The sequence below is a fragment of the Onychomys torridus genome, chromosome 8 (assembly GCF_903995425.1).
Source record: "Onychomys torridus chromosome 8, mOncTor1.1, whole genome shotgun sequence".
In the NCBI taxonomy this organism is placed as follows: Eukaryota; Metazoa; Chordata; class Mammalia; order Rodentia; family Cricetidae; genus Onychomys; species Onychomys torridus.
The window spans coordinates 50,999,816-51,020,901 of record NC_050450.1 but is presented as its reverse complement, the minus strand read 5'-3'; the positions used below and the strand labels follow the sequence as shown (position 1 = coordinate 51,020,901).

Here is a 21,086-nt window from a genome sequence, read left to right as displayed (position 1 = left end):
TCCTGACATGTGGTTGAAATAGAGGGCAGTCTTGGTCAAGGTGTGGTCCTCTCTGTCATCACTCTAAGACCCAGTTAGTCTCTTGTGGAAAGTGGACTAGTATGTTGCCAGAACTGTAAGATCTCTTTCCAGGACACAAGTTTCCCCATTGACTGGCACCAGTCTGGTTACAGAACCAGAAATTATAGTGTAGATAGGTGTCGCCAATCTTTTCTATCAAGAAATTCCAAGTCAAACAAAAGCGTGGACCTTCATCAACTCTGCTGGCTTCTGAGGCTTTAAGTTATAGGTGGCCTCTTTGCTCTCTGGGTGGCTTTCTTTAGCTCCACCGAAGTGACCTGAGGAAAAGATACCTAGAGCTAGTGAGTGACACGGCCATAGACTCTAGAGGCAAATTTTTCAACGCGATTGAATTTCTTAGATCGCCCCGAGGGTTGGTAAGCTGTAAACTGTTCCTAAACTCGAGGAGGGGCCAAGGGGGATTCTGGGTGCTGTAGTCCGCGGGTGGCGGGTTGCGCAGGCGCACTTGCCTGCCCGACGGGGGCCTCCGTGCAGTGCCATCGCTGTCGGCGTTCCCTCTGTGCGAACGCCCCCCGCCGACCACCGAGCGGCCGCCAGGTACTGCCTGCCCGGTTGCCAGCCCCGTGCACGCACCCTTCCTGGCCGCGGGGCTGGGGCGGCTTGGGGGACGTAGCCCATCCGGAGCTAGCCTGGCGGACCTGCCCATCCCGAGGGCGAGCAGGCTGGCTCTGCGGCCACCGAGACCGGGTGTAGCGGTCTCCGGTAGAGCCCGGGCGCCTGGCAAGGGCCTGCCCGAAGGGCTGGGAGCGCGGAGGCTGCAGCTCCACTAGGACGCCAGCAGTGCCACGCCCGAGCAGCGGACCCGTGGACCCGCGTGCAAGGGGAGAGCGGTTACTCAAAGGCCGGCAGCACGGGAACTGGGCTTCGGCTGAGAGCTGCGCTGTATTCCTTCATCAGGCAGCTTGCACTGGCTGGCTGATTTTAAGGCATTTCAAGTGATCGCTTTTTAACTCACTTGTTCCGTGGCACGATCGTGGAATGAAGAGTATTGAGTAGGACATGCTGGGCTGGTCCGCGGTGCTGACGTTCTCAGCCAGAGCCTGTACCCTTCCTTTTGTTTTGTTTTTTAATACACTGACATGGGAACCACAAGGGAGGTTTCTCCTTAAGTCCGTTGATAATTGTACAGTAGATGGGAGAAAAGCTTGTACATTACAAAAGGATTTCCCCAACAGTCACGGGGTAGATGCTAAATCAAACTCAAGTAGGCTATTGGTGAGGGCTAAATGCTCATGACAGTTTGGCCCCAGACCTGAAACATTCCAGTTCTCCATAATCACCAAAGTTTTTATCTGGCCGTTAGCCTTGTAGAATCTTGAACACAGCTGTGGCTTTTTTTTTTTTTTCCTCCCTGAGAACTTCGGCTCACAAACAGAAGCTGGCCACCGTGTAGCAGGGTGGCTGGTGTCTTAGGATAAGATGCTGCAAGGTGATTAGCACCGGCCACTTATTTTTGCTCTTTGAGTCAGCGTTAGAGAACTTTTTAAAATTTTATTTTTAAGCATTTATGTTTCTGGCAGGGGGACCGTGCATGCCCCAGAGCATGTGTGGAGGCCAGAGGACAACTTGTGACAGGTTCTGGTCCATTAGGCTTGGCAGCAAGCCCCACTGCCCACTGTGCCATTTCACTAACCCAAGCTAAAGCGAAATTTCATTGAACAGAAGTTGTTCTTTGAAATTTTTTATTTTCTTATTGACAGTTTTACAATATTTATTACAAGTCACTACTATTTGTTTGTTTTATTGGCTCTTTTTCCTTTTTGTTTGGACTGGCCAGTGGCTTTTCTAGTCCATTATTTAGAGAATTAGCTTTTGGACTTATTGCCTGTCTTTCTTTGTGTTAGTATTTAAATGGCGCTAGGAACACGTCCCGAACACGACAAGACCATGGGAGAGTTTTATTAAAGAGGATAGAGGTGACAGGCCTGCGTGAAACACACACGTGGGTGAGGAGATAAGGAGAGAGAGACTGAGAGACTCATGCAAGATGGCACCGGTTTTTTAAAGGTTGGGCCGCGCATGCGTACAGGGACTCCTGTGGGTGTTCCACGCATGCACGTAGATTACATGGCTGCGCATGCGCTTTACGCAACCACGTAAGGCCACAGAGTCCCGGTCCCTTGAGATGTCTGACCCGGAGATGGCTATTCTGAACCGGAAATATTTAGGCGGTCCGCCGGGCAAGCCCAACCATGTGAACATGTAATTATCTATCATTCCCGACTCTCATGTTTTAAAAAAGAAAAAAAAAATGTGGATAGATGGGTATGGGACGCCGTTTCTCTCAAAGACTGCTTCAGGCTGAATGATGGACGTTGATTTGTTCTTTGGGGGCGATGGGGAAGCTGCCTGAAGTCCTGGGATGAAGTCCTGTAGCTGTGTTCATCCTCCAAGGTGTGGCTGGTCCTAGGATGAGATCCAGCAGCTGTCCGTCCTCCATGGTGTGGCTGGGAACCTTCTATCTGACAAAACACTGGTGACATAAAAAGCTTAGAGAAAAGACTCATTATTATTTTGTTTTTGGAGTTGACATTTATCTGAGGTAGATCTATCTGGTCTGTCTGGTTGGAGACATGTTAAAGGTGGCTGTGATGTTTCAGTACTCTGGTTGGTTTTTTTTACCCGAGACATGGTTTATTTAAGGCACCTGTTTGTTTTGCTAGTTTAGCGTTTGGGAAACACAGGTGATCAGTTGCTGAGTATTGAACAGCGACAGATTGTTATATCCTTACCGCCTGGATATTTTGATGGTCCCTTTTGCCTCCGGCTTTATGTGGCCCTAGTTGGGAAAGGGGTGATACCCTATTCCTCTGGAATTGGTGACAAGGCAGTGGATCCTGGTGTCCTCTGGAGCTTGAGAATAGAAGGGAACTTTTTTTTTTTTAATTAGGTACAAGGCAAAGATCATGGCCCTGTCTGTATGCACATGAGAAACACAGGCGGTAACTTTGAAATGAGACAATGAGCTCTTATCTTAGTTGGAAATCCTTATTAAGTAACTCTGAAAGTACAGTTGAATCTGGTGAGGTAAGTAAGGCTGTCCTCTGTTCCCGACAGTAGAAAGGAGTGACATCCTAAAACTCCCAGGACTGAGTCAATGGCTCTGGTGTCCAGAAGGAATGAAACTGATTGCTTCCCTGCTGAGTTCTGGGTTCCCTGCTGTGTCTGTAGCCAAGCCTAGGTTTGCTGGAGGTCTTAGCTTGCTGTACCCATGTGTCTTGGCGCCTGGGGGCAGTTAGCTGACTGGTTGTCTTTCTAGGCAGCACAAGGACAAGGCTGTTGATGGGCAGGGCATTTGCTAGCCCATGGCCTTTTTCATTTAAAACAGGGACCCAACAGCTTTCGGGAGTCAGCAAGTGCCAGCACTTGGCAATTTCGTTTTCAGGCTTCTCTTTCCTGGCACACCTCAAACGCCACAGATGACTCTTTTGCCCATGGGGTCAGGAGCCTTGTTCTCCAGATACTTAACTTTTAGCCGGGAACAAGAGATGGATTTTACTCTGTGTCCTGAATTTTTCCTGATGATTGGTGGCTTAAGGACAGCTTTTGGAAGATCTGCCAGTAGGCAGACTGTAAACCGATCCTTTTGGAAGACTTGCTTGAGGCTATAAGCTGATTCCTTTTGGCTTAGGAGCCATCCCGATTATTGTAAACTTAATTGTTTAGATCTCAGCTGCTTTTAGACCAGTCTGTGGTTCTCAAGGCAGTTTGAGAATGAGTGGGTGGAGTTAAGGTAAATTAGGGCAAGTCTTAGAAACCGCCCAAGCCTGTGCATTTGAGCCTGCCCACCACCGGCGCAAAAGTCAGACAGAAAAGGTTACACATGGCAGACGCCTTAGTGGGAAAGGAAAGAAAGTATTTAGAGCTTTTGCAGAAAGCTTGGAGATGAAGCAACTCTTATTTTCCCGTTTGCTGGCTGAAGTACCTGCCACACTGTTATGCGGTCAGGTTTACCGGTACCGTACCGCAAAGCTGTTAAGCGGCCAGATTTACCGGTACCCGCCCCATCCGCCAATGTAAGTGGTGGTATCTGCCCTCTGTCCCATGGCTGTAACTGAGTGGAAAATAAAAAATTAAAATAACAAACCGGGATCAGACTTCAACTCAGGCGTCCTGAGAATGAAGTAAGATCTAAGATCAGCTCAAGTCCCCCTCTTTTGTCAAGGGATGGGAGGAGCTGTGACTGTGCTGCCGTGGGTCCACCCGGTAGACCCCAGACGCCATTTTGCTCCAAGCAAAAATGTGCCTGCCTTGCCAGCACAGCCTGGACAACCCCCGGGATTGTCCATGGCAAACATATAGCTCAGATTTCAGCCATTAGAACAGCAGACTCACTGTGAAAATCGTGGCAGTATCAATAGTGGAAAGCTGTGCTTCTCATGGCTGGCCACCACCCGCAGCGGCCAGCTGGAGGTGCGTGCTGGTTGGCGGAAGAATCACAAGCCATGGTTACCTTTTTAGAGCTTTTAGAGAGAGAAAGCTAAGATAAAGAGCAACTCTTTCCATTTGCCTGTTCGCTGGCCAGAATTAGATAACTCCCGTAAAAGATTGGGATTTTTTGTTATTTTTTAAAGCATACTTGGGCTATCTCTCAGTACAGAGACGGATAAGCTTAGGAATCTGTAAGTAGGGCTGATCGAGTTGGAAGCCTTATTTCCCATGTCTGCAGCAGAGAGGCAAAAACGAAAAACAAACATGATCCAGAGCCAAGACCTCCCGGAGGTCTGGACAGATCTTGGGCACAAGCCACCTTATCAGCTTGTCAGCCGATAAGTGGGGGCCCTGCCGTGTGAAGAAAAGGTCTCCCCGGGAGCCCTTGATGCTCAGCCACCCCATTGGGTGCGAAGAACATGTCGGCTTCACACAGCCCCCAGGACGCACCTGACGGTGGTGGTCCCTTTACGAAATATCTCAAGCTGCAGATGTGGGAGGTGGCTGGAAATCCAGGCCCGCAATGGGGGCCAGCGGTAGCCAGTAAAGAAAAGGGGAAAACTCACCAATCAGTAGCAGTGTTGCATGCAGATTTGTGCGACCAGGCTAATGGAGAGTGATCTGTCGTGAACGGAGCAGAGTTCCTGGTGTGTGTAGCGCAGTGGGAAATAAGGCTTCCAACTCAATCAGCTCTACTTAAAGATTCCTAAGCTTATCAGTCTCTGTACTGAGAGATAGCCCAAGTATGCTTTAAAAAATAACAAAAAATCCCAATCTTTTATGGGAGTTATCTAATTCTGGCCAGCGAACAGGCAAATGGAAAGAGTTGCTCTTTATCTTAGCTTTCTCTCTCTAAAAGCTCTAAAAAGGTAACCATGGCTTGTGATTCTTCCGCCAACCAGCATGCACCTCCAGCTGGCCGCAGTGGGTGATAGATAATTACATGTCCACACAGTTGGGCTTGCCCGGTGGACCACCTAACTATTTCCGGTTCAGAATAGCCATCTCCGGGTCAGACATCTCACGGGACTGGGACTCTGTGGCTTTACGTGGTTGCGTAAAGCACGCACGCAGCCATGTAATCTACGTGCATGCGTGGAGTACCCACAGGAGTCCCTGTACACATGCGCGGCCCAACCTTTAAAAAGCCAGTGCCATCTTGCATGAGCCCCTCTCTCCTTATCTCCTCACCCACGTGTGTGTTTCACGCAGGCCTGTCACCTCTATCCTCTTTAATAAAACTCTTCTGTGGTTCTGTCGTGTTCGGGACATGTTCCTAGCGCCAAATAAATACTAACACTTTGTTTTCTTATTCATTGGTTTCTTCTCTTAATATTTCCTCCTCTTCAATTGTGGTTGCTTAATTATTTGTTCTCTTTGGCTGAATGTTTAATGTTTTAATTACTTTTAAACTTTTTTTTACTTCAAAGCATCTAGGGTTGTCAAATGAATCTCTTTAAAGTTCTGTCAGAAATCCAGGCTTTTTTTTTTAAATCTTTAATAACCTCTTTTTTTTTTTTTTTTTTCAAAACTCACCAGCAATTGTTTTGGAGTTTTCTCTTGACTCCATCCTTACTAAGAAGGTTTGACCTTTGTTTCCATCTCTCCCCTTTTAGAAATACATCTCATTCTACTAGGTAGTGGTAGAGATAGTCAGTTTCTTTCTCAGTAAATAGGACAGCAGGATCCCCGCCAGGCGTGCCTTAACAAAGTCGGCCCAGCGGCCTCCACCTATTGATTCCTAAGCATCTTCTTTCAATCTTAAAGGGCTAGTGTTTAATCTCCATTGTTATTCTGGCTTTGTATTGGGGTTGGCCTCAGATAAGAAAGGCAGGTTAAACCCTACTTGAATATGACATTGGGAGGGAACAGTCAACGCCTCTGACTTAAAGTCCTAATGCTTCCTTTACAAGAAGTTGAAGCCCCTGAAGATTTCAGGAAATTCGCTTATCTCGGAGAGTCATGGAGTATTTGATAGATATGGCAAAGAAAAAACCGGATCAATTTCCTTCACTCTGCAAATTGGTCTAGTAGGAAAGGTGCAAGCTTAGGAATTAAATTGACTTAGAGGCATGTATCTGCAAGGCCTTTAGTAGTGGTTTGGATTTTCTAAGCGTCAATTTCCTCTTTTGAGGACTGGGACAATAATGCCCATCAGATTGACTTAAATATTAAATAATAATGTTTTTATTTTTGGTGTTTTTGTTTTTTTGTTTTTGTTTTTCGAGACAGGATTTCTCTGTGTAGCTTTGCACCTTTCCTGGAACTCTCTTTGGCCACCAGGCTGGCCTCGAACTCACAGAGATCCACCTGCCTCTGCCTCCCAAGTGCTGGGATTAAAGGCATGTGCCACCACCTCCTGGCAATAATATATTTTTAAAGCTGCTTTACAATGTCTGAACCACCAGCTATGGCTACATTTGATAATATTATGAGCTCCAAGTCTCCAGAAAATAGAATGTTGGTCTTGTGATCGCCCCTGTGTTCCCTCACAGACTCACAGGGCTCATCCCTGTGTTTCCACACTGGGTTCATCCTTGTGTTCCCTCACGGGGCCCTCCTGTGTTCCCTTGTGGAGGTCCTAAAAACTTATATCAGAGTTCCAGCTTGACGAGTCTGAAATTCCCAAGCCAGGACTGGTCTTCATGGCTTTCTTCTCTTCCCTACACACCTCTTGGCAGGACAGCCTCCCTTCCAGAAAGTGGATCACAGAGGCAGACATTATTTGGGCCTCTGGTGAGTCAGGGTCTTCTGTTTCTGACCTGCTGCACTGGCGGGAGAACATGTCTACTGTTCCTGGAATCGTGAAGCTTCTCTGCCTCATCCACACTCCTTCAACCGAGAGCAGAACCAAATCGTATGACTCACAAAAAGTGGGCCATCACAATAAAAGTTGTAATCTATAAAAGGACTCACTATATGTTGGGGGCACAAAGGTCCTTATACCCACAGAGCAGTAGGAAACCAGGATGTTAAATACATAGGGGTCTCTCCTCAGTGGAAGAGATAAAATACCTGTTTTCTCACCCAGAAGGCTGGGAATGGATATTGTTAGTGACCTGGTGACCTTTTGCTATCTGTGGTGGCAGACCCCACCCACCTTTTGCTGTAGAGCAGACCTCAACCAGAATGTTTATCCCAGACTCTCCCTCCCTAGACCTTTATCTTTAGCTCCGAATTAAACCCATCCTTGCAGGGGGGTGGTGTACTTTATGGCCTGCTGACTTCTATACTATATCAGAGGCCACACTAGATGCCAGGCCTTTAGCTATAGAACCCACCCTCATGCTCACATTGTAGAGGAGTTTCTAAGTAGTCACACCTTAAGCTTAATTGTGCACCTGAAATTGGGGTGATTGTTGCCTGGAAACTTTTTCCCAGATTGTACTGTGTTTGAAATACGCTAATTGAACCATCTGGCGTCAGACTCCCCAGGTCTGATCCAGGTTGATAAGTCAATCTGAACAGAGTTTTCATTCTCACCTTTTTGTGGTTGGCTTCTCTACCTGGACATCCACAGGGTCCCCTTCAACAATACGTATTGAATAAAGTATCAGGATACCTGGTCTTTCCAAAAATATCTGGGTTATTTTTAAATATTATACCAGTCTTGAAATTTTACTTTTGAAGTCAGGATGTTTATTTGTAAGGTCATAGGATGGCATATTCTCCAATACATGCACACACATGTGTGTACCCCTAACTCACAGGTTCTCCTGTCCATGCTCAGTGCTCTCTGTTTTCTACCCACTAAGAAGACCTCAAGTTTAGTAGATGATGTAGACACAGTATATATAAAGGTGTATAAGACGCAGTGCTTGGCCACCAGGAGCTACAGTCTCATTAGGAGTAAACAATAACGAAAAATACGTTATATTGTTAGGGTCGGCGTCCAAAACAGAGAGCTTTACTCCGATATCGGGTCACAAAAGAAGCTTTATTAGCACGAGCTCGTGGGACACCAGCGCGAGGAGTAGCTGGTGACCCGAGTTTAAGGCTCGCAGGCCTTTTATGAGGCAGTTCTACCAGGGCAGGGGAGTGGGGTCACCCAGAGTGCAGACATCTGGACGCCAGATGTCTCCGCGGTCTTTCTCAGAGTCTGGGTAGGTAAACGAATTCCAAGCTTATCTAGCAAGGGGTTATTTGGCAAGCATTCTTCTCAAGCAATTTATCTTGCAAACACAACCACAGGCGGTCATCCTGCAAGCATCCTGTTGGCTCAGCATGATGGGCTAACTTTTCTGGTATGGGGCGTGGGGGCAGAGTACAGTTTTTTCCACTGACTCTACAATTAGCAGAGCTAGTTGGGGGGGCCCTTGTTTCCCTTACAATGGCCTTTCAATATAATGTGTTTAGGCAAATAGAATGTTTAAAAAAAATGGGTGCTGTGTAAGGGAAGAAGTGGGATATTGATGTTCTCTAAGCTGGTCATGGAAATCTCATGAGGATCAGTAGACTCAGGCTGTGCCCACTTACTAGTGGGATTTGGGTGTCGGTTTCCACTTGTGAAAATGCTGCCAGCAAGAAGGGGTACAAGGTGATGCCCTAGGGTAGAGAAAGAGCAAGATGATGGATTTCAGTGGGAAAGTGAAAGGTCAGAAACTTGAGTAAATCTGGACATTTTAATGTTTCCCTGAAGATGTGTGTCCTTAATTGTCTGGATAATGAGCACCAGGATCCTGCTCTCGCCCAGCACAGGGATTACAAGTGTGTACCACCACACCAGCATTTTCTCTGTGAGTGTCAGATCAAACTCAGGTCCTCGAGCTCACAAGGCAAGCACGTCACAGCTGGGCTGTCTGCCCAGACCTGGACTGATTTTTCCATTGTAGAAAACAGATGGTGTTCATGGGTTTTGGAAATATCCAAATAATAATTCTTGCACAAGACATGCATTCCAAGAAATAGCTCTAGTCCCCATATATTTTGGTAGGTTTGCTGTTTAAAAACTTTTAAAATATTCTTCCCCTGTTACGGTGTGTTCGTCACCATCTCAGACGAAGTGAAGGAAGATGCCTGGACACCAGGGGCCTAATCTCGGCCTAAGTGAACGAGTGAAAAGGTCATCACCTGCACTGTAGCTGCGGTGGCCTGATGTGCCTACTGAGGCTCTGCTGCAGGTCCTAGGCAGGGACTGAGTGATCCTTTCCTGTGTTCCCTCAGAGTTCTGAAGTTACACAGCCAGGTGAAGATCTGTACCTTCAGCAAAAGAAACAGAGTTGGTGAAGGTGCTATCTACCATCATTCGTGAGGGGATAAAGAGTAAATACCACTGGGAGGTGGTGGCGCACGCTTTTAATCCCAGCACTCAGGAGGCAGAGGCAGGCGGATCTCTGTGAGTTCAAAGCCAGCCTGGTCTACAGAGCGAGATCCAGGAAAGGCGCAAAGTTACAAAGAGAAACCCTGTCTCGAACAACCGAAAAAAAAGAGTAAATACCTCACTGCCTCTGGATCTGTCCTTATATTCCCAGCTGCTTGAAAGTTCACAGTGAATACTTAGAGAGGTATGGTAGCCTAGAGCTGGCGGCATCCATTTGGGGGACTTCTTTTCTTTTCTTTCTTTTTATTTACTTATTTATTTATTTATTTTTATTTATTTATTTATTTTGAGACAGGGTTTCTCTGTGTAGCTTTGTGCCTTTTCTGGAACTCACTCGGTAGCCCAGGCCTGAACTTCCAGTGTTTAGGAGGTAGACACAGGATCCTCAGAGCATGTCTACCCAAGTTAGCCAAATTGGCAAGATCTGGTTCAAGTGAGAGACCCCGCCTCAATAGACAAAATAGAAAGTCTCCACATCCAGCATAGCTTGGTTCTGGAAACCTGACTGGGGCAACAGAGGAATGAAGGAAGGACACACAGAAAATTTTGGGTGGAGTGGACTCGTGTGCTCTGATGGAGCTGGACCAACTACTGCACAGCATCCCAGAAACAAGCACTTTTATTACGTACAGCACAGATGGAAGAGTTAGCCAGTCTGAAAGACCGTCCCAGGCTGCAGTCGTCAGGGAGGAGGAAGATGCAGTTGCTAATTTTTGCACACACTGCCAACAGCCAGACATGCAGCAGAGAAAGGCTTGGCCACTTCCCTGACACTGACCTGGGAAGAGTTTGCCAGTTCCCTGACACTGACCTGGGAAGAGTTTGCTCATTGCCATTGGTCTGGAGTAGCTGGGTCCTTGACATGCCTTCTTCCTTACATATTCCCTCAGGGCTTCCTCACCTCCCCATGAAAGTGGTCAGGAAGACACCTAAAATCAACCTCTGGGCTACACACACACACACACACACACACACACACACACACACACACAACCACATATGGATATGGGCACACATCTACACAAAAGTTTTTTTTTATTATATTTATTAAACTGTCTTATTAGTAAATATAGAATCTACATGTTTTTTCCAGGAAAAAGAAAATCAAACCTAGACGTGTATAATTAGGAAAAACTATCTGGAGGCAGCCAGCTGGCTCAGCAGGCTAAGGTGCTGGCTACTCACCCTATGACCTGGGTTTAGTCCCCAGGAGCTACATATTTACATAGTGGAGGCAGAGAACTGACTCCTGGAAGTTTTTCTCTGACTTCTACATATGCAGTGTACTGTTTGTACACATGTAGAAAAATAAATAACTAAATCTAAAATTTCTTTCTGAAAGAGAAATTATTTAAAACTTAGAACTCAATCTTTCTGCCTCCATCTCCCAAGTGCTAGGACTACAAGTGTGTGCCACCTATAAATTTTGTCCGTTATGTGGTAGTGGAAATCAAACCCAGGTCTTTGTAAATGCTAGGCAAACACTCTACTGAGCTACACCCCCAGCTCCTCTACTTGGAAGATTAAAGGTTTATCTAGTATGCATGAGACCCACTCTAAGTGTGGGTGGCACCATTCTGTGGGCTGAGCACCAGCATCCATTCTCTCTGCTTCCTGACGGCAGATGCCATGTGACCAGCCACCTCATGTTCCTGCCGCTGTGACTTCCTTCCCCACCACGAGGGATAGACCAGAACAAACCTTCCCTTCCTTAAGTTGCTTTTATCAATCAGGCATTTTGTCATAACACTGAGGAAAATAACCAATACAATGACTTCAGACTTGGGATCTTTAACCTTAGGAAAATAGAAACTCTTTGACCTGGTGAAGAACTTAACAGTTAATACTACAGGAGCCAGGACTTTGAGAGAGCAAAGATAACTTGGGTGGAAACTATTATCAAATATCTAGAAGACTTTTTAGAAAAGTAATAAAAACATGAAATTTGTTGCCAGATAATATTTTAAAACCAATATTTAGAATTTATATACCCTGATATGGTGGTGCACATCATTTAATCCCAGTACTTGGGAGACAGAGAGATAGGCAGATCTCTGAGTTCAAGGCCAACCTGGTCTACAGAGCTAGTTCCAGGACAGCTAGGACTACAGAAAGAAACCCTGTCTCAAAAAAAAAAATATATATATATATATGTATATATATATAACCACACTGAGAAAGCCAGGCCCTGGTGGCGCACACCTGTAATCAAAAAAAAACAAAAAAAACAAAAACAAAAAACAAAAACAAAAACAGTAAATCTCTTAAGAATGGAATATGCTTCTTTTTGACATTTTAAATTCTTGTTATGTGTGCTGTAAGCATCAGCTGGACTGATGGTCATAATAATATAGTGGTTCTTGTTTCTGGAATTTTCACAGCTTTATATTTACTATTTGCCTAACTGGTCTGGGTGATTGTTTGTTAGGGACCAGTGACATTCCAGGATGTGGCTAAAGACTTCACCCTGGAGGAATGGAGACTCATGGACCCTTCTCAGAGGAAGCTGTACAAGGATGTGATGCTGGAAAATGACAGGAATCTACTCTCCCTGGGTACATGTACCGATGGACTTGCTCATTCGACCACATTTGCCAAGGACATGGACTCTTCAAAGTGCTTCCCTAAATTTTGGTTCAATTTTGTTATCAGAATCTCTTGATCTGGGTCAGGGGAAGGCTCAGTCAGTAAGGTACTTGCTCGGAAGACTTGAGTTCACCAGATGTAGCAGCACACACTCGTGATCACAGCACTGGAGAGGCAGATTCAGGGGCATCCCATCCCCAAGGCCCACTGTCCATCCAGGCTAGCCTGATTCATGAGCTGCAGGTGAGCGAACAGGGGCACTGTTCCTGAGGAAGAGAGCTGAGGTTGTCCTCTAGCTTACACGTGCACAGTGACATTCATGCATGTGTCCATTTACACACACATGCACTCGCATGTATTGCATGCACATGCACATGTTCACATTTAAAACACATAACCTTAGAGCCAGGTTTACCTTACGATTTTTCATATTCTTAGCTAGGTGACCTATTCATTGTATATTAAGAAATACATAGGGTTGGGGATTTAGCTCAGTGGTAGAGCGCTTGCCTAGCAAGCACAAGGCCCTGGGTTCGATCCTCTGCTCCAAAAAAAAAAAAAAAAAGCCATTATTAGGCAGCTGCCTGCTTGACAATTGCCATTTTTAATATTTTTTAACTATTGAGGTTTTTCCCTTTTCTTCCTCTCAATTGTGTTTAATTTTTATTTTTGTGGATAGCCATTTTATCCTTAAAGTCCCTTTTATTTATACACAGTGCCACTAAATCCACAGTAAATACCACTTAAAATGTATGTGGCTTCCTTTGAGTGATTCAGTCTTTTTACCAGACTGATCTAGGTTCAGAAAGAACTGGAGAGATGGGACCCAACTTTGTGAAAGAACATTGGCAGTGAAAATTGACCCAGAACAGGGTCTGCTAAATCCAGTCATGTCGAAACTAATTTCTGTGTGAGATCTAGTATCTCTGTCAAAACTTTAAAAAAAGAAAAGAAAAGAAAAGAAAAGAAAGAAGGAAGGAAGGAAGGAAGGAAGGAAGGAAGGAAGGAAGGAAGAAATACATAAGAAATACATGTTTCTTTGGACTCTTGAAGACTGTTGACAGTCCCATAGATTTCAGACCAATTTTTTTTCTGGTCATTTCTATAAGTGGGAATTGCTTTTGGCTCTAGAAAGAATGGAATGAAATGTGTTTATTTTCCTTCCGAACTCAGATCACTCCATGATCTGTTATCGCACCTAACCAGGATCAGAGTGGCGCTCTGAGAGGCCATCTGCGTCACATCAGTGCAGGGCACTGCTGTGCTCTGGACATTGTGCTCTGCTCTTGAATACCATGGACCTCACCCTCCTGAGCTTTTGTGCATTTGAAATGCAGCTAGTCCATCTGAATAACTGAATTTTACATTTTCTTTGATTGTAACTCATTTCAGCTCCAATTTAAACAGTTATGTGTGTCTGCTGGTAACCGTACTGGATGATGAAACCTCCTATAATGGGCACCCAGACAGAAAACTAAACACTGAGACTGAATTTAGCAGCAGTATTTGTTTATAGATCCAATAATCTTGTTGGTTTTTTCTCTGTTCAGGGCTTGTAGTTTCTAAACCAGACATGATATCTCATTTGGAAAATGGGAAAAGTCCATGGGCAGTTATAAGAGAAATCTCAAGAGCTTCCTATGGAGGTAAGTTAATGTAATCAGGAAGATGAGTTCATTTCCAGTAACAGTCATTGGAGAATACCAAACAAAGGAATGAAATATTTTTCCAAAGCTTTCTCAAAGGAAAACACCCCAGTCCATTGCTCCGTCTGTGTCCATCACCTCCACTCTCTCTTTTTGTTCTCCAACTCCTCTGTCCCAACCCTGTCCAACTCTGTCTTCTTGGGAGCACAATTTTCACAATTATCCCTTCTTTGTGAAAATATTCGTAACACGCCCCTTTCAGTTCTTTCTGGTGAATTTTGTGCTTTTTCTCATTTCCCATTATCTCACATCATCTGACATTTCTTTCTTTTTTTCTTTCCTGATAATGCTTCAAGGGTCACCACCGATTCCTCCTCAGCTGAGCCTGTTTCTAATGGTTTAACATTCTTCGCCCACAAGGTTCTCAACCAAGGGTCTCTCTCCTGCTCCTCCAGGTTCTTAACCAATTGAGAATTTAAACAAGGAGTCAGCTGGACTCCAAATAGAGTATTCATTTATTTAGTATTTATTGCACATCTGAGTACTATGAATTAGGTTAAATATCAAGGCATCAAGAATGAATAAGATGCCATTGTAAACATTCAATTCAACAAATACATAGTGACAAGTAGACAGACAAGAAGCTAACCAGCAGTTGTGATGCCGCTTAGCTCTGGGGTTTATGAGATATGAAAGAATAATGGTGATGAGGACATCTCCCTTAGAGGATGGGCGGTGGCCCAGTGGGTGAAGTGCTTAATGTGGGAACATGAGGACCTGAGTTTAGAGCCCTAGTACCGACAAATGAACCCCAGAGTGCCATGCTGGGAACGAGACAGTTCCTGGGGCTCGCTGGCCAGCTAGTCTATCCAAATCAGTGAAAGACTGTCTCAAAACACGAGATGGAGACCCATTGAGGATGGCATTCAACACACACATACACAATATCTCCTTTAAATAGAGTATCCAGGAGAGGCCACTGCAGAGAGACATTTGAGTCCTGAAGGGTCAGAACTGTGTCCACTCAGGTGAAAAATTGGCAACATAAAGATAATATCATAAAATCAGGCGCTCTGTCATGAAATGCCTTTTCCCTGGTCATGGTTTTTGCCATAAAATCTACTTGCCTAGTGTTAACTTCACTAGAATTTCACTCTTTTGGTTATTGTTGGTTCTGTGCATCTTTTCATTTGTTCACTTTTATCTTTATTCACATTATATTTTGTTTCTTTTACACTTGTGTGTTGTTACTGTTTTAACCTACATGACAGTTGTATTTCATCCATGTTTACATTATGCTCACACATAGTATTAACACTGCCATCTCTTGTGAAAGTATTTCACTTGTTCTGGTTCTTTTTTTCCACTTAGGCCTTCCTTTAGGTTCATCATCTTCTATTGTTTTATTTTCTTAGTAATGCTTCATTGATTGAACAGTCCAGCATTTTTCCCGTCTTCTCACACATCCAGGCATGTTAGAGACACTTATTCCATCCAAACTGACATATATCATTGAAGTTATTTAATACTTTCTGTGTTGATTCTCATAAGAAAGTATTGTTATCATCCTATTAAGCCAATATTTGTTTCAATTTACTTACATTTTTGCCTTTCCTTTTACCGTTTTGTTTTGTTTTGTTTTTCTAAGCTAGTGTTTAGGATTTTTCTTCTGCCTAAAGAACACTCTTCAGGGGCTGAGGTTAAGAGAAGGCTCGGAGGTTAAGAGCACTGCTTGCTCTTCCAAAGGTACAGAGTTCAATTCCCAGCAACCACATGGTACCTCACAACCATCTGTAATGAGATCTGGTGCCCTCTTCTGGCCTGCAGGATACATGCAAAAAGAACATTGTATACATAATACATAAATAAATCTTTAAAAAAAAAGAACACTCCAGTATTTCCTTTTATTCAAGTGTGCTTGTGACATTCCCCACAGTGTTTTGCCTAAAATGTCTTTATTTGATATTCATGTTTATTTGTTTTGTATGTATGTGAGTATGCAGGGTGTGTGCCCATGTCTGCACATGCTGAAGCCAAACCAAGACTTTAGGTATTCCTCTGTTGCTTCCTGTCTTCTTGCCTTGAGACAGGGTCTTCAACTGAACTGGAAACCTTCCACATTCAGCTAGGCTGTCTGGCCAGCAAGCTGTCCAGGTCCATCTCTCTGTCCCCAGTACTGAGTTACACCACATGCTGCCATGCCCATATACTCATGGGTGTGGAGTCATCCAGGGGGGCATTGTTAACTTTCAAGGGTCCACACCCTTAAAGAAAACTGATGTTCCCTTCTCCAGGAGCCTTAAACTGCCAAAATCTTTTAAGTTAGGGGTAGGGGTAGTTTGATACTGTCTCCATTTGGCGGAATAACAGTAGTGTGTTCACCTTGATGCCTATGAGCTCCCCAACAGAGGGTTCTTGGCCAGATTTACAGTACCAGGCATGTGTTTCATCCTGTGGAGCAGGCCTTGAATCTGATCAGAAAGTGATTGGTTCTTTAATTAAACACACGGCATTCATGCCACTATTGTGCCCATGATCATATCTTGCCATGTTGGTCATTATTATAGTTCACAGGGTCAGAGCTGGATAAGACTGTGGTGAGTTCTCCCTCAACAGCCTGCATAGCACCTTTTATTGCAGGAAGAAAGGTTGATACCAACTTGATTTCTCCATGTTCTAATGATCAAAATGTATGGTGTCTTCAGCAATAGGATCTTACTGTCAAGTTCTTGGGAACAACCAAGTGCAATGACAATATTGTTAGGAAGGTATTTCTAAGACACCTCTGACCAACAACAACTCAAAGAGATATCACGTATCTGGCACTGGGATTTTTATTAGCAACCTATGTCTTCTGGAAGGAGCATTATCTCCTATGTAGGATAATTCTAATTAAAATCATATATGTGTATGATAGAGGGAAGAATCATGAGAGAAAGAGAGATCTTAAAAATGGTAAGTTTTTATATGCAGCTTGTTTTTTGAGATAAGATCTCTCATTGTACCTGGAGCTCTCATATTGGGTAGGCTGACTGGTCAGTGAGCCCTGGGGATCCTCTTGTCTCTACCTCCCAGCACTGGGGCTACAAGCAGGCCATCATTCTTACATGGGCCCTGAGGGTCAGAACTCAAATCCCCATTCTTGCACAGCAGGTACTTGATCTGTTGAGCCTCCTTAGCCCTTGAATGATTTTTTTTTATAAGATTTATGTTTGTTTTTTGGGGGGGGGGGTGCTTTTCCTCCATGTGTGCCTATGCATCATGTGTGTGCAGTGCCCATGAAGGGGGGAAGAGAATGTTGGAGTCCCCTGGAACTGGAGTTACACATGGTTGTGAGCTGCCATATGGTTGCTGAGTATCAAACCCAGGTCCTCTGAAAGAGCAGCCAGTGCTCTTAACCACTGAGCCATCTCTATAGGCCTCCTCCTGAATAATTTTTAATAGAGAAAATTCTCATTGAATATGCTACTCTAAAAATAAATAGTAAAATTAAAATAATGATAGGAGTATAGTTTGTGCCTCAGATGGGAGCGTGCATACGCAGCATTCACGAATCCCTGGTGTCAATCCCCAGCACCATATACACTAGGTGTGGTGGTGCCTAGAAGCCCAGCTCTCTGGAAGTGGAAGAAGGAAGACTTAAGATCACCTTTGGCTCCATATTTTGAGGCCAACTTGAGATACATGTCTCACACATACATACATACATACATACATACATACATACATACATTTATTATTTTGGTCCATTATTCAACTTTCTATTCTACTTTTTATTTTCCTAGAAAATTAAGTTAAATATCAAAGAGTAAGACTATATGTTCATTATATGCCCATTCTTTTCTTTTTATTAACCTATTTAGTGAATGTTCCCCCAGCTTAGGGAATAAAAGCAATTTGATTTGTTTTTCTTCTTCCCCCAGAACTGGAGACCAAATCTACAACTAATGATGCTATACTTTCAGAGGATGTTTTTGAAAAAGATTTATCACAGAAGATCATTATAAAAGAAACTGACAGAGAATGGCCTATGGGACTCCAGAATGGGAAGGTTTGGGAAATGGAATGACAAGATATTAAGACTGCAAAATAATCAGAAGAGTCATCTGAACCAAAGAATAATAACAAAAAAGAAAACTCTTGCTGCTCAAAGGGGCTTTAGATTTGGATCTGCTCTTTTTCCAGAACCAGGAATTGTCACAGAAGATCCTGGCACAATCCAGAATTCCAAATACATGAGGAAAATTTTCACAGAGAATTTAGATTTGATTTCAGATACCCATTTGGGGAACATAATTTGCAAGTATACAAAAGGCAACGAAACCATAAGGCAGATTTCAGAATTTATTTTGAGAAAGAAATCTAGTACTGAAGAAAAACCCTATAAACGTAGCACATGTGAAAAGGACTTTTGTTATGTCACTACTCATTCAATATCAGGGAATTTGCACTAAAGAAAAACTTCATGAATGTAATGAATGTGGGAAAATGTTCAGCCAGCACTAATATCTCAGTCAACATAAAAATATCCACACTGGAGAAAAACTCTATAAATGTAATGAATGTGGGAAAGCCTTCATTGTTTCTTCGTCACTTATGGTACATCAAAGGATTCATACTAAGGAGAAACCTTACCAGTGTAATGTCTGTGGAAAATCCTTTAGCCAATGTGCCCACCTTAATCAGCATCAAAGAATTCAAACTGGAGAGAAAGCCTATATATAACTGTATCCAATGTGGGAAAGCATTTAGTGATAAGTCAAAACTTGCACGACATCAGGAAACTCACAATGGTGAGAAGCCCTACAAATGTAATGATTGTGGGAAAACCTTCAGAAATAAATCTTATCTTAGTGCACATCAGAAAACCCACACTGAGGAGAAACCATACAAATGTAATAAGTGTGGAAAATCTTCCAAGAATACCACAATTTTTAATGTCCATCAAAGAATCCATACTGGAGAGAAACTCTTTAGATGTAATGAATGTTGGAAAGCCTTCAACCATATAGCAAATTTCACAGAACACAGAAGAATCCATACAGGAAAGAAACCTTATAAATGTAATGAATGTGAAAAAGCATTTATTAACTATTCATGCCTTATGGTCCAGCACAGAATGCACACCGGAGAGAAACCTTATAAATGCTGTGAATGTGGAAAAGCCTTCATGTGTTCTTCATCTCTCATTATATATCAGCGAATTCACACTGAAGAAAAACCTTACCTATTGAATAAATGTGTGGAATCTTTCAGAATAAAATCACACTTACCGGGCAGTGGTGGTGGACACCTTTAATCCCAGCACTCAGGAGGCAGAGGCAGGCAGATCTCTGTGAGTTCGAAGCCAGCCTGGTCTACAGAGAAAGATCCAGAACAGACACCAAAACAACACAGAGAAACCCTGTCTCAAAAAACAAACAAACAAACAAACAAACAAAAAATACAGAATGACCAACATAATAATTAAAAAGAACATGAGGCTGGAGAGATTGCCTGGCAGTTAAGACCACTTATTACTCCTCCAGACAACCTGGGTTTTATTCCCAGCATACACATGGCAGCTTACAACCATTTGTAACAACCAGTTCAGGGGATTCAATGCCTCCTTGAGCATTGCACACATGTGGTACCTACACATACAGGCAAGCAAAACACATAAAAGTAAATATATTTTTAAACATCTGTGCAGGTGTATTAGTTATTTTTCTATTGCTATAATAAAGCACTGTGACCAAAGCAACTTGCAAAAAGAAGGGTATATTTGGGCTTACAGTTGCAGGGAGATAAGAGTCCATACCAACTGAGGTAGTTGGAATGAGAATATGCACCCCGCTCATAGGCTTGTATATTTGAATGCCTGGTCCCCAGACGGTGGAACTATTTAAGAAGGACCAAGACAGCCAGAATTACACAGAGAAACTCTATCTAGAAAAACCAACAAAAAGAAACAAAACAAGCCTAGGAAGTGTGGCCTTGTTGAAAGGGGTGTGTCACTGAGGCGGGCTTTGAGGTTTCAAAAGCCAAGGCCATTCCCATTTTCAATCTCTCCTCCTCCTCTCTGCACCATGCTTGTAGATTGAGATGTAAGCTCCAGCACTACGCCTGCCTGCTGCCATGCTTCCCACCATAATGGTCAAGGACTCACCCTCTGAAACTGTAAGCCTCCAATAAACCTTTTGTTCTATACGTTGGTCATATGCTGGTGTCTTGGCGCAGCAACAGAAAAGTAACTGGGACACCATCACAGTGGGAAGCGTGGCAGCAGACAGGCGTGGTGGCAGGAACAGCTGAGCACTCACATCCCAGACCTAAAACAGGAAGCAGAGAGAGTGAATGGAGAATGGTACATAGCTTTTGAAACTTCAAAGCCCACCTGCAGTGATACACTTCCACAAGGCCACACCTAAGCTTCCCCAAACCCACTGGGGACCCCTGGAGTATTCAAAAACCCGAGACTATGGGGGACATCTCATTCAAACCACTTCAATAAGTAATCATTATTGGTGAAATTATTAAGGCCACTCCATGTAGTTAAAAGGGAGGTTTATTTTGTGGGGTAACTTACAAATGAAGGGATAGGTTGTAGGGTCTGGCAAAGGTATAGCGCAGTCCAGCGGTGTTCTCTGGAGAACCCTGCTCGTCTACCTCCAGCGTCCAGGGTCCTGGAACCAAGAGAGCGACCTCCTCCTGATCCTCAGTCTTCCGCTCCCTCCTCTGCCCCGCCTTGTGGGCGTGATCATTACTGAAGCCTCAATGAGGGTTGGAACTTCCAGGCCAATGCTGGGATAGCTATCCACTACATCTCCCCCTTTTGTCTAAATAAGAAAGTTCCAACCTAATACAAGACTATATACAAAGAGATGGTTATCAAATATTGTCCAGGAGTAATGAGGGATAATGACCTAGATAAGTTGGAATTACAGTAAGTGCAAACAATGTCAAGCAAAAAACACATACTAAAATCCAGGGAAGTCTAGAGCGTGGGTAGGTGGCATGTTACAAAGATCATTCCAAAAGGT

The 21,086-nt window shown here is 43.8% G+C and overlaps 1 protein-coding gene across 2 annotated transcripts; it reads left to right on the top strand.

Annotated features, from left to right (window-relative positions):
• The first annotated feature begins 544 nt into the window (after positions 1-544).
• LOC118589395 (zinc finger protein 624-like) lies at positions 545-19,377 on the top strand. 2 transcript variants are annotated; one of them, XM_036196650.1, is made up of 4 exons: positions 545-1,098; positions 12,261-12,387; positions 13,969-14,064; positions 17,988-19,377. In XM_036196650.1, the coding sequence occupies exons 1-4, from the start codon at positions 1,081-1,083 to the stop codon at positions 18,131-18,133; spliced, it is 387 nt and encodes a 128-aa protein (XP_036052543.1). In that variant the 5' UTR covers positions 545-1,080; the 3' UTR covers positions 18,134-19,377. The 2 variants fall into 2 exon arrangements, 1 of the variants encoding a protein (XP_036052543.1); XR_004945668.1 differs by lacking the exon at positions 12,261-12,387.
• Positions 19,378-21,086: the final 1,709 nt, after the last annotated feature.

What these genes read in the sequence shown, in the direction of transcription:
- LOC118589395 (XM_036196650.1), top strand. An exon ending in CAGGAATCTACTCTCCCTGG is followed by an intron (nt 12,388 to 13,968) that starts GTACATGTACCG and finishes TTCTCTGTTCAG; the next exon opens with GGCTTGTAGTTTCTAAACCA. An exon ending in CTCAAGAGCTTCCTATGGAG is followed by an intron (nt 14,065 to 17,987) that starts GTAAGTTAATGT and finishes TTCTTCCCCCAG; the next exon opens with AACTGGAGACCAAATCTACA.